Below are 13,344 nucleotides of genomic sequence, written 5' to 3'. Positions count from 1 at the left end.
TAGTAAACTGGTGAAAAAGAAATTGCATACTCATCATAGTCTCAGGTATATGTTTAGACAGAGATGATTAGTTTTCCCCATTGGTATGCATGAATGAAATATTACATTTATTTCCCTTTACTTGATGGATATGTTTATAACTCTACCATGTCATAGGTCTCCCACAGTTCCATGCAGTCCATACAATGTATGATTTTCTGTGTTATGTAACTAACCAAACTAAAGTCTTCGACTTACACTGTATGATGTAAAATATTTAGTCATATCGTTCACATAAGTTATACCATTAAGATGGAAATCCACTGTTGAACTACACCTCTGTTTATACCAGATTATTCTGGAGAAATATCTCCAAGTTTTAGTTTTCTGAACATAATCTGCAAAGTGTCAATTCCACTCCACACTCAGGTGTACATTGTATATAAGGGGACTGTGAACAGCACCTGCAGATCGTCTCATCAAAACTATGAAACATCTCTCAAAATATTCATACAAAACTATGCTAATGTCATGCACTTTATTACTAGGATCATCTGCAAATTGAAATATTACAGTTTTGTTTGCATTTGATAAAGCTCAAAACCATTTAATGGAAGCAGCAAAAGTTAGTAAGAAATGTGATGAGTTTCATTCATGCTTTTATGACAGAGATCAGAAGTGTTTCTCCAGCTGCAGCAGAAATGTCTCCAGTGGTATCCTCATGTCAGTAGAATGACAGTCATAGGGCTCTTCATGTGACGCTTGCAAAACCAACAAAACAAGCAACAGCCAAAGGTTACATCACTGATTCCCTACAGGAGGACATTTGATCACGTCCGGGAGTGGCCTGCTGATTAACTAGCTCCGATGAACACTTCCCGTCTTTCTCCTCATTTCCCTCTTCATCCTCCTCATCCCTGCTGATGAAGGCCAGCTCGTTCTCATAGCAGAAGGAGTTGGCGCCAGATGTTGGGAATTTTCTCTCCTCCATGTCCTTAGCACTGCATCTGGGGGTGGATGGTACTTCGAATGTTTTGTGAAAGTAAGCATAATCTATCCTGTATTGGCTCTTCTCCTCAAAGATGACAGGCTCAAAGCGGTGACCCCATAAGATCTCCGAGGGCAGGTATGAGCTGCGTGCTTGCGTCGTCATAGCTGTGGCTTCTACCAGCCCTTCAAGTATAATTACTATCTCAAAGTCAGATGTTTCAAGATCTTGCTTACTGATGCCAAACAGTGGGCTTTCTTCATCAATTTCATGTATGACAGTGAGGGGTGCAACCAGAAACAGGCGGTCTGTGCCTTTGTCATAGCCTACATTCATGTCAAGCTGATCCAGCGGGATATATTCACCTTCCTCTGTGTAACGGGACTTGACGAGCTGGGCTCGCACATGAGCTTCCACAATGTGGCTTTTCCTTAGATTGGCAACCCTGAACATGAGGCACAGCTTACCATCACGCAAAGCGATTACTGCGTTGTGGCTGAACAGTAGAGTCTCTGCACGCTTTTTAGGCCGCGCCATCTTGGCCATGATGGCACCAATCATGAAAGCATCGATGATGCAGCCCATGATGGACTGGAAGACCACCATGAAGACTGCAGCCGGGCATTCCTCTGTCACATAACGAGCTCCATACCCAATGGTTGTCTGGGTCTCAATAGAGAACAAGAAAGCTGCCACAAAGGTGTTGACCTGCGTGACACAGGGAATAAAACTGTCATCTGCAAGATGTTCCAAGTCACCGTGTAGGAGGCCGATGACCCAGAAGGCCAGGCCGAATGTTAGCCAGGACACCACAAACACCAGGCTGAATAGCAGAAACATGTATCGCCAGCGGATGTCCACACAAGTTGTGAAAATGTCAGAGATATACCGCTGTGACTTCTCATCCATGTTTGAGAAATGGATGTTGCATTGGCCAGCCTTGCTGACAAACCGGCTGTGGTATTTGCGCCTTGTGTGAATCTTGCCATTGCCGAAGCTGCCCACAGCAGGCATGGTACTCAGTCTTAGGCCTTCTTCTTCACCGGACACGAAGCTGTGGTGGTGGGCCCTTCCCACACTCATGCCTCAGTGGGGCACAGCCACGTGACTTCACACTATTAGCCCGGCTCATACAAAACTGACCAGTCTCACAGGAAGTGCACAGCTCTGTCCAAAACTGACTCAGTGACACCTGGAATTGAACGACGAATCACAGAAGAAGTTTCCTGTAAAGAAAGGACAGGTAAAACATTAGTACAATTTCCATTATCTGACCAATGTCACTTTTGAAAAGTCAAATATCACCTGAAAAGTCGAATATGAACTCATGAATTAGTGTCTTTTTTTGAAAAAAATAAATAAATAATTAAGCCAGCAATGCAGTGATGGGATGTATTGATCCTTTGCAATATTTGATATCAATGTTGTTTGCTTCTGGTTTTCGCAGAGGGATTGTTTATGGATCACACTAGAAAAAACTAATGACTATGAGGTATACTTCAGCGCTTCATTGGCTATAGCTATGTTTTTGCCACCACTATTGCTTAAGTACAGACTTCTGTTGCTCATGATATACTTAAAAATATCTCGACATCTCTCAGGAGTCACTTGCTGTCAACTCTCATAGTTGTAGGACCTGGTGTCGGATAAATTATGTTGTATTTTCACTTGTTGATTGATATTAAGTAAAACAAACATGATGAATATAATTTACATTAATCTGGGCTTTGAAGCAGTTTTTAAATTGAGTAAATCAAACATTAAAGAGATAATGTGATTTTTAAACTGCCTTCTACATCAAAAGCTTGGTTTCAGGATAATATATTTAATCTTCTTTTACACAATACTAGTTAATCTGCTACATCTCCTTTTTCTGTATCTCCTTTCATAGCCTGCACTTTATTTTCTGTCTTACGTCTTTCTCCCATGCTGTTTTGGAAATACTCTGGTATATACAATACATGTTTCTCTGATCAACAAAGTACAGAAATAGCCAGCTAATCCAATGCCCTGCCATTTCATATGACGTATCTTCTGTTTCCTCCAGCTGGCACAGCTATTAGAGTCACTGGAGTACTGTGATGAGGCTGTGTGATTCCCCTGTGTGACTGAACTGGAAAATAATATGGGCTGAAAAACACGGTGCATAAAACGTGTATCATAGGGGAGACAGCCTCAGATAGAAATAGTTTGATGGTAGGAATCGATGGGATCACCACAGGCACATTAACGGGAAAAAATATTTCACAAAAAAGGGGAAATGTATCCTGATTGGCCCCAACTGCAGCCTTCAGCACATGCAGCTTGTTCTGTGTTCATGGTAGATATAAAAGTTTCTGCAAAGTTTTGTTTACTTTGTGAATTTTGTCTTTTATGATGTTTATACTTTGTGTTCTAGGATAAGAGTCTTAAAAATCAGTCTTATTATATAAAAATATAACTTACCCCTTATCCCTAGGTGTGTGTTAATTGTTGTACTAAGTGTACTAAATTTTTGCACAGAAAATTTTTAAATTGCCAAGTGATGAAGTGAAGTGGAGATTTGGAGCTGAGCCAGCCTTCGTGTCCTGGCCTCCAATCAAGTCAATAAAAATCTCTCCAAACATCCTGTTTCACACAGAAACACGTTACACAAAGGAAGACAACTGTGATGTCATTATTAGAAACAGGTTAATAGAGCCACTGCATGAATATTTTGGAGTCAGGCTGTTTATTGATGTTATAGACCTTGTACCTCAACTTCAATAGTAACTTTAATTTGTGATAAACAAGAACCTACAGTCGATAATGGAACAGTGATTGGTTGGGGTTTGGCACAAGGTATCTTTCACCATCACTAATTGGTTAGTCGCCACCCGCAAGGGGAGATGGGATAACAATGGCAGCGTCAACAACACGAGCAGAACATGCTGCTGTACGCGACTTGCCTGAAGACCCCCCGCTGCGTAAAGCCACTTTTGACGGTTGGAGATACAAACAATACTTTGAATTTGTTGAACATAAGGAAAATAACTTGACTGTAAGGTGCACACTTTGTCCGTGTTGGAAACTTCTCTCCACTGCTACTAACACTACCTCAAACTTAACGAAGCACCTACAGAGACAGCACGCACACACACAAAGCTTGTTGCTAAGGAACCATGAAGCAACATGAATGTAACGAGTAATGTAACGAGTAAGGTAACTAATTACTTTCTTCAGGGAGTAATCATGTAATGTAAGGCATTACTATTTTTGAGAGTAATGTGTAATGTGTAATATATTACTTTTTTGAGTAACGAGCCCAAACACTGGTGGGCAACTAGAAATCTTTATTCAGTGACACTAGATGAAAAGTTAAAGGTGCAATACTTAATCATTTTAGGTTAAAATATAAAAAAAGACTGACATTTTGAAAGAATGTGCTGAAATTTGAGTTTTGACATTATGTCATAGGCCTGTGTGTACAGTGTTGCAGAAATGTGTACTGAAGTTAGCATGCTAACCACCCCTTACCCCTAATACCACTTCGAGCTCCCAGTCCGGCAGTTAGCTGCAAGGCTTTTCAGTTTGAATTGGAGAGGTGGCTTACATATTGCACCTGTCATTGTACACGTTCATATCTCCCTTCGAATGCAGTCTAATCATTCAACTTGTTGAATAGCTGAAACATTTCATTTAAAAGCACAAATTTAAACCTCATGGTGGAACTACAAAAAAAAATCAGTGATCAGCAAAGTCATAAGGATTCATCCTCTGGGAAGAGAAATGTTTGACTGAAATTGTTGATTTAATAGTCTGCCACTAGCATGGCTGAACATTTAGCTCCATATACCAGCATTAGACAAGGCTCTAGTTTACTTCCTTAATGTTCAAAACATGTTCAGACGGTCTTGTCAGCTGTTCAGAGAGATTTTGATTTCTTGATGTTCACCTGTTCTGATTTTTCAAAGTACTGTTTTACTATTATAGGTTTAATTAACTGACACTAATCACAGTTTAATGTAATGGAACCATAACACCGTAGACTTGAGGGGCCAATAGGAAGGCACTTGAGCTACAGATCAGCACAAGGTGACATCACGGCCAAAAAACTGACATGTTAGAAGTTGACTTTGAGATAATGATTGATTTTGATTAAAGTGTTTGTCTTATGGGATATCTGCGAACTTTAGGTAATCACAAGACTAGGTTCACCCAGATCAGAGCTCATTAAGATGATTTGTTTTTTCAAGAGACAAGTTGCACTCAAACACCAAATAATATTCCTCTGTGATTTCAAAATGTTATAGAGCAACTTGGATTTCATCTTTAATGAAACTTCCAAATGGGGTCATGAAGGCAGCTGTGCAGGTGTCCCCACGAGGGATACTCTACAGCTATGGGGAGACATTAATACCTTGTGACAGAACAGGTGTGTTACAAGTAGGTAATCAATTCAGTACACATTTTCAGCTGTTTCAAACCCCCAGCCTAAATTTAAAGAGAAACGACTGATGGAAGAATGGCAATAACAACAAATTGTATATTTTCTTGCCTGGGATTGAGTGTATCTTATGCAGCATTTGCTGTTTCTCAATGCTCTAGTTGCTAGGAAGCAGGATGTTGAGTGTCCAAAGGATATTAATATCTAATATTTGGTGCGACTGCTCCTCAGCTCTCACTGGAGCTGCACTCTTCCCACTGGGCTGTGATCTTAGAGCCGGAGCAGAGATTAGTCTCTGTCACTGCTTACATTTCTCACAACTGCAGCTGTTCTCACAGAAAATATGAATGTAGCAATGAGAGGCAGTCGACAAGTTAGGAAATCTGTATAAGGTTGTTGGCTACAGTATGACAGCCTATTTATATATTTTCTGTGTGAAATCGCAAGCAGCTTACCTTGTTTGCAAGTGTTCCCAATAAATGTTGATTTCCAACTGTCCTTCTCTTCAAGATCTCCCAGTCTTTTAGCCAAACTACTGCATATCTCTCCTCAGGCTTCCTTCAACTCTTCTCTTCGGTTACGGGTAGAACCACTCTATCCTCCCGAGGCAGAAAACTAAATGGCCACAGAGTACCATCGTCTCTGCCTCCTAGTTTTAACGCGTATCTTTCTCCACTCAATGAGGAGAGCATCACAGTCACTCCTACTGTCCTCCAAAGTTACTGCTCGATTGATATCCAGTGGGTCAGAAACAGACAAGAAATTAGAAAATGACTTTAGTCATAATTCTGAACCTCAAAATAGCCACTTGATCAGAGTCAAATTAAATATCTGTAGGGATCACATGGCCTGTAGGGTCCAATCCAATCAAAAAATCACTTCCTCACAGCTTATTTTAGAGGCATGGGCAGTCGGCAGTCTCACACTTTCTTGGTATATCTGCTATCTGATCTTGTTCTGCTGCAGAACCCACTCTGTATCCCACATCCAGTGAACTATTGCTCACTGCTCAGCTCTCGTCCTCCCCCTCCCTCTCACGGTGTCACTGTAGATACTTGGCATTTGGAGACAGCGTGCTCTTCCCCTACCAAGTGTTGCACCAGTGCTGGTCAGCAACGGTCAGAGTTGGAAGAACCAACAACTATCAACAACTATGCTAAACTGATTGTTCAGGGTTTAATTAGGTTAAATTACTTTTCCTATAAAACATTTCTAGACACACTTCTGTAACATTGGGTGTATTATTGGTCAGTATATTAAATCTGCCCATTACATAGGCATCTATGAAAATAATAATTACAGGTAATTCAGTCTTCTAATTCACTACCATACTTTATAATGTTGAAACCAAACAGATCACAGAGTGGGTGGTGTGGTCTCTATTTTGACTCATTCAGATAAAGCAAGGCAGCTCCTGGTGAGCATGTTGGACTTTGAAAAGGCACATGTAGGCTGTTTCGTGCTGAACATCACGCATTTGTCTTATGTGTTGGTGCATGCCTGGGTGAAGAAGGAAATCACTTGGTGCCTGTGGATCGCAGGGCCAATAAGTAATTGTTCATCTTATTACGCCAGAGGCTCTGCGAGTGTGTGTTTAGGCACAGTGGTGCTTCAAGTTACAAGGTAATATCAGCATGTTAAACTTGCTCTCAATGGCAATGCTAAACAAGTAAAGCGTTCACTCGACTCAAAGCACAACTAAGGCACATTGTGATTACTTTGTATTTGTTCATACACCAAAGTATTGTAAAAACAAAAATGTTAAGTTAATAACGACTCTAGTTCATATGTCAGGAACATGAAAGTCATCAGGATGCATCATCTGGGAACCATGATATGTGTACCAAATTCTGTGCCAGCCCATCTAGGTAAATATTTACATTTGCTGGTGATGCTAGAGGAAAGGTCAGGGGATAAAATTATTCGGGTTCATCTTCTGGACACCACTAATATATCTGTTCAAAAATTTCATGTCAATCCATCCTCTTGTTGAAATAGTGGATGGATGAATGGTCCTCAAGGGAACATGAATGCCTGAACAAAATTTCAGGGCAATCCATCCAATAGATTAAAATCTACCTTCTCTGTGCTTTGGGCGAGCTACAACACATCTGATGTTTTTAACAACCCACTGCCACACAGTTCTGTGTGTTTATGAAATCTGTTGTGAGTTTATATGGACAGAAAAGAGATCAGTAGTTCCAGAACTGGCCTGACCCAGATTCACAAGAGGCCATCACAGAGCAGCGAGATGGTTGAAAGGTGTGCATGTGTGTCACTGGAATATAATGGCCTCCAAGGAAGCTAAGCCAAGGTCGTCTGAGTATCAGTTTTCTGATTATAATAGGAAAAAATACTTGACCTTTATGAGTGTTGGATCTGTGTTCACTAAGGCAGTAAGACTAGTATATCTTCGTTTCACGAGGACAACACATTATTTTAACTAATGCATGTATGACCTGACATTTTAAAGCATGTTAATGTACAGATTTATACAAATAAAAATAAACATTATACAAATTTCAGATATTATAAAGATGTCAACATTTGTGAGAACTTGACCAGATTGAAGAGACGTCACCTGAATCATATACAACTAAATGGTGCTAATGGTAAGGAATTACTTTGTTTCACAAGTCAGAGTAAAATCTTTTGCAGAAAATGTACTGATTGTAACTCTTGGTGGGCTATAACTAGAGATGAATGGTTATACCTTTAATACAGCACATTTCAAAACTAAAAAAACACAAGCTGCTTTGTGTGTGTGCTTCTGTGAGCGTGTGTTATTTTCTTTACATCCACACCACATGTTACTGGTACTGTACTGTTACTATGCTGTCAGGGCTGTATATGGGTTATGGGTTCAGTTAGGAGATGGCAGACCAGATGGGGATGTGAAGTGTGCTACAGAGAGAGCCCAGTTGATACCTCGTACCCTGAGAGTTATTTAAAGGCCTCCACACTGCGGCAGGACAAAGTGGGCCAGGCTCGGCCACACTCAAGACATAAGCTGCAGCATTTGATCACCTTTCAGATAATCAGCACACACTTGCCTGCTTCATTTCAAGTGTTATGTCAAGTTCTGTTATCCCTGTGTGGCACAGAAGACACCAGTAAGAGCACAGGATGTTTACAGGAGCGTAACTGGTTCTGGCAGGACACTCAGGATCAGGAGCATGGCAGGTACTCCAATTATACAACTGTGTAACCGTCTGTTTAGTTCAGTCTCACCAACTCCTGCTGTTCTCGCTCCCTATGTGTGATTCTGCAGTTCCTGCTCATTGTTCTATTATCTATAGCTGTACACAGGATCTGCAACATGGCCTGTAATTGCTGTTGGAATTCAAATTGATCACAGAGTTAATCAACACATGTATCAGCTGTTATCTCTTGTGCAATTGTGAAATCTTTGAGCAAGAGCTTGTGGCTCATTTTACCTTTCAGACGGTGAGTGCAGAGTTTATTTCAGAGGGGAAAGGCACAGTACACATAATTTAATGACCTACGATCACAGCCAAAGAGGATGGTTACATAAGATGGTGTTAAACAATGTGCTATTTAACATTTTTCTCATTTACCATGCCTTTTGTAGTACAGCAGTTTCACCCACTGATAATTAAATGAAAGATTAAATAAATATGACTCTTTATTAACTGCTTTGTCGACAATCTGTGCTAAATTAGGGTTAGAGTTGTTTATTTAGTATCCATGTCTTGGTGAGCTTTACTGGTGGTGGTGACAGCAGAGAGGATCATCTGTCAGTCGAGCCAACAAGTCAGCTGTGAAAAGAAAAAAGCCAAAATCTCAGCTGAAGCATCACTTGCTGCTTTCCAAAAAAAACAAAAATAACATGCAGAACAACATGACTCATCTAGTTTGTGCCAAATCTAATAAAAAAGGTGTGAAACATTACAAAATCAATCTATCGCACTAGTGAAGCTAATTAAGTACATGACAGAAACAGACGTTTTTTTCAGCTGACGTTAGCATTTGCACTTAACGTAACTGCTCCATAATTACAAAGGAGAAACTTGTAACAACACTTGAAACAACAACATAACACTGGGAGCATACCAATGTCAGTTGTTGTTTAGGTTATGAAAAAGCATAACAATGCATAAAACAACAACAAATTAAGAAATGCCAACTCCTGAAGTGAAATATCAGCGTTATTTGTGACATGAATGTAATGGTATCACAGTGATATTACTGTGCGAGAATTGTGAAAACATTAAACTGCTATTTTGTTGTTATCATAAGCACATTACACTATTATTACCCCACATTTCCCTCCATTTTAACGTTAGCCCTATCATATGACTTTATTAAAAGATTTGCCTGTTGGTACCCTGTTATGACTGAGATGCTTTGCTGTACTATTATCCTGAGATATGGTTAATAAATAGGATATTACCAGGGTATTATCCTTGTTGGTTTATTATTGCCCTCCTTATCAGCTTTTTATATGCCCTTAAGTGCTATCACATATTTTGCAGTCGCCCTTTGAGATTTTTTTCAGCTTGGCCACAAAAAGTATTTCGGTCCATCTTAGGAACAAAGCTAATTCTCCTCCAACAAAATGGCTGCAGGCCCGTGGTGTGAGACAGCCGTGATCACAAGGAAGAGAGAGAACAAACATGAGTCTTTGTTGGCAGCCAGCACCGACAAAAGCAATCTGAGTGGGGGAAGAAAGGCGCTGTGCACCCACCCAACAGAGAGAAATGCTGCATATCCACAAGACAGTGGACTTCTTTGGGAGCTTCTCACTAACCTCCCTGCTCCAGTTATACTCCAGACCAGCCTAATCAACACCCTGTCTCATAATAATAAAGTGCTCTCACCATGTGGAAAGGACACCATGTCAGCTCCACACATAAGGACTGGAGGTAAAATGTCAGGTAACTCTTACTGTGGGGCAACATCTGCATTCAATCCAATAAGTTGAATCAACCTTTCTATGTCTCATCCAGGTTGATAGTAAAGTGTCTTTTACATTTTGAACAAAATGAGATTCTAGGGCCATTTTATGACCACATACAATGTTTATCTCTCCATTATGGTGAGATGTTTAACATTACTGAGAAGTAACGGTATGTTTTGTTTTCAGTAATTAACAGATCCAATTCTAGCTGCAGAAAGATAAAAACAAGATATACAATAGCTTTAGTATCATTTTAAATGTAAGCTGCATCTGTTGAGTCAGATCAAAGAATGGTGCCTATCAACTGTTTTTGTATTGGATCATATCTTATGGCCCTCCAAGATGTCCATATCTAATAGAATTGTGCTGTACATCTTCACATCTGTTTTTCGCACCAACCAAACTTTGCTTGTTTTGGACACATTCTACTGACAGCACAATAGTTGACTGTATCAACATGGCTTCCCTAATACCAATCAGCATCATCTTCCTCCATGCAGAGGCTGGTGTTGCCAAACTGACAATGGTGCCAAATGTATATTTAACTCAGGTGAACAACATAGGATTTATCCATTGTCATGGAAACACTGACAAATTTGAGTATGAGCAAGCAAATTGCATGTAGGTCACACGCCTCTGGTCCTGCTTTTGTAACACTATGATGCAAATCAAATTGGGAAAAAGAACATCCATGCAGCTCCTTGCAGTGCATCAGGTTGTGCTCACTGATCAGAGCAGTGTCTGTGCTGGTTGCAGTAATTGATCTTTGCATGACTAAATGGGCCACTTATTTTTGCAGCACGAGCAGGTGCACCTGTGTACTGCTGGGTCTACATCAGCCGCTGATCAGTCATGAGGACCCGGTAGCGTTTGTGGGGCAGCTCAACTCAGAACAGGGAACACAGGTGCACCACGCTGCTCCACACATAAATGAATGTAGAAACACACTGACAGAAGTGGATATTTTCTATAGTTGAGAATTACTTTCTTTGTTTCTCTTTGTTCAAAGTTTTGTAATTGGATTAATATTGTATTGGTATTAGATTCTCAGGAATTTGAGATAAAATAAAACACAAAGCCATGAGAGAGCTATTTATGAACATGTTTTCAGTTAGATTCAATCAATCATGTGTGTTTATTCTTTGAAGTACAAAGATGACATGAAAATAATATGTCGGCGAGGTCATCTGGTTTAAGGGACAAAATTCATCCAACACCAAGAACCCTAACTTTATCATAGATTCAGTGTTTCATGCATTCTTTTAAATGATATCCAAGACTTTATAGTGGCCTACTAAAACCAATAAGCAACTAAACAGAAAATCATCCAATTATGGTTCAAAGTTTCTGTACTCATTGACCCTGTAAATGTAGATTTCTTTATATTTCTGAGAGAATTTTTCGAATTTCTAAATTATAGTGAAGCAAATTAAAAACTAGTTTTACAAAATCACACACATGTAAATGACCAAAACTCCACACTTTGGGAATATTTATAAATGTGGCAGTTTACTAATCCTGATCCCAAGAATTTCAATTTTGCTTTGTTGTCTTTTGTTGTTGTTTTTCTTCAGACACACAGTATCTATAGAGAGACTGAAGAGGCTGCCACATAGTCGTCACTTTAGGCAGACAGGGGTTTGGTGACTTGCTCAAGTGTACAGGAGTTGAACTGACAACTCTTCAGTCCACACTTTGTAACATGGTCTGAGCCAGACATGAACCAGGCAACCTCCAGGTTCCAAGTCAAGCCATGAATTATTAAAAAAAAACAAGAAAAGAAAAAAGGCCAGGGCAACCCGTTTAAAATTTTTGTTTTGTCCAGTACCCAAAGATATTCAATTTACCTTGCGATGAAAAATAGACTAGTTTTCTGCCAATTGACATATCAGCTATGTGTTTCAGCTCGAGTCCAATTACTGGCTGTTTGCAGAGCTGATGTTGAAACTACACTGACTTTTAGAAAACGGAGCCCACAGGTGCAGAATTATATCCACGATGGATTATATTAAGTATCAAAGTGTCGGCTCACATGACTGCAGTTTCACACGCAGTAGTCACAGGGAAGGAAAGATGAGTGTTAGGTTTTAATGAGGTGCAATGTTCCTCTTTAGGAATATGACTCCAAGGAACAGACCACTGTCAAGATTAGGTGTTCTGCAAGGGTGCTGAGAGATGATTGAGAATTTACACAGAAACCAGATCTCTGGAGATGTTGACATTTATCGTTAAAGATCTTTGTTTCCTCTGAAAAGCTGGACAGGTTGGAGTAAAAAGAAAACATCCTTCTTAAATCGCTCCATGTAACGTTCTATATAATTCTAGGTTCACATATATGAAGGGTTACAGGTTAACTGAGGCAAGCTGGAACATATCTCTGAGTAACGTGAGGCATGTTACTTAAATGTCAACAGCATGTTAAGCAAAGGTGGTTTATTCCGAAGCTGTTAGAAGATGTTTGGGATCTGCCTGCAATGAAACCGAGGATCCCGTTCCACTTCTGCATGTCAGCTGATCTGATGATGGCGACTCTACAGAAGTGTGTTATGAGATGCAGACCCCGTGCTCCACTGACAAGCTACAGTATGTGTGTTTTATGAGCAGAGCAGACATCAGTGTTTTCTCTTGCGACAGCCTCCTCATTAGCTGCAGGGCTCCTGAGCGCTCTGTGTCACACACTGTCACTGTATGTTGAACAACAAGGTGAGACAGTTCCTGGTTGAGTTTTTGGTTGACCAGCCAGGCCTCACATGCTCTGTAGTTATCATGTTCCAAACAGCTCTGCTATATCAACACTTAGGACACTTTATTTTACTGCAAGAGGCAGTGAGCCAGTTTTGCATTTCAATATCATGGGTATCATTTTTGCAAAAGTGGCTTGCCCGGCAAAGAGAATCCCTGCAAAAGAGCTGTCTTTAAACCATTTTACTAATAATAAGACATTACATGTACTAGTTACACACTTTACAATATATAGGAACATTATTTTCTTTTGGCATGGAAGACGGTTTTTTACTTTCATATCAGATATTGTGAGAGGGAAACAGGGTA

The 13,344-nt window shown here is 40.0% G+C and overlaps 1 protein-coding gene across 1 annotated transcript; it reads right to left on the bottom strand.

The window, feature by feature from the left end:
- Positions 1-503: 503 nt before the first annotated feature.
- Positions 504-6,418, bottom strand: kcnj12b (potassium inwardly rectifying channel subfamily J member 12b). The gene is made up of 2 exons (XM_030408779.1): positions 5,828-6,418; positions 504-2,193 (listed from the first exon to the last, which is right to left on the bottom strand). Exon 2 carries the CDS (start codon positions 2,048-2,050, stop codon positions 776-778), a length of 1,275 nt encoding a protein of 424 aa, XP_030264639.1. The 5' UTR covers positions 2,051-2,193; positions 5,828-6,418; the 3' UTR covers positions 504-775.
- Between the last annotated feature and the right edge of the window lie 6,926 nt (positions 6,419-13,344).

This window comes from Sparus aurata, chromosome 23 (genome assembly GCF_900880675.1).
Source record: "Sparus aurata chromosome 23, fSpaAur1.1, whole genome shotgun sequence".
NCBI classification, from domain to species: domain Eukaryota; kingdom Metazoa; phylum Chordata; class Actinopteri; order Spariformes; family Sparidae; genus Sparus; species Sparus aurata.
This window is presented reverse-complemented; position numbering and strand designations above follow the sequence as displayed.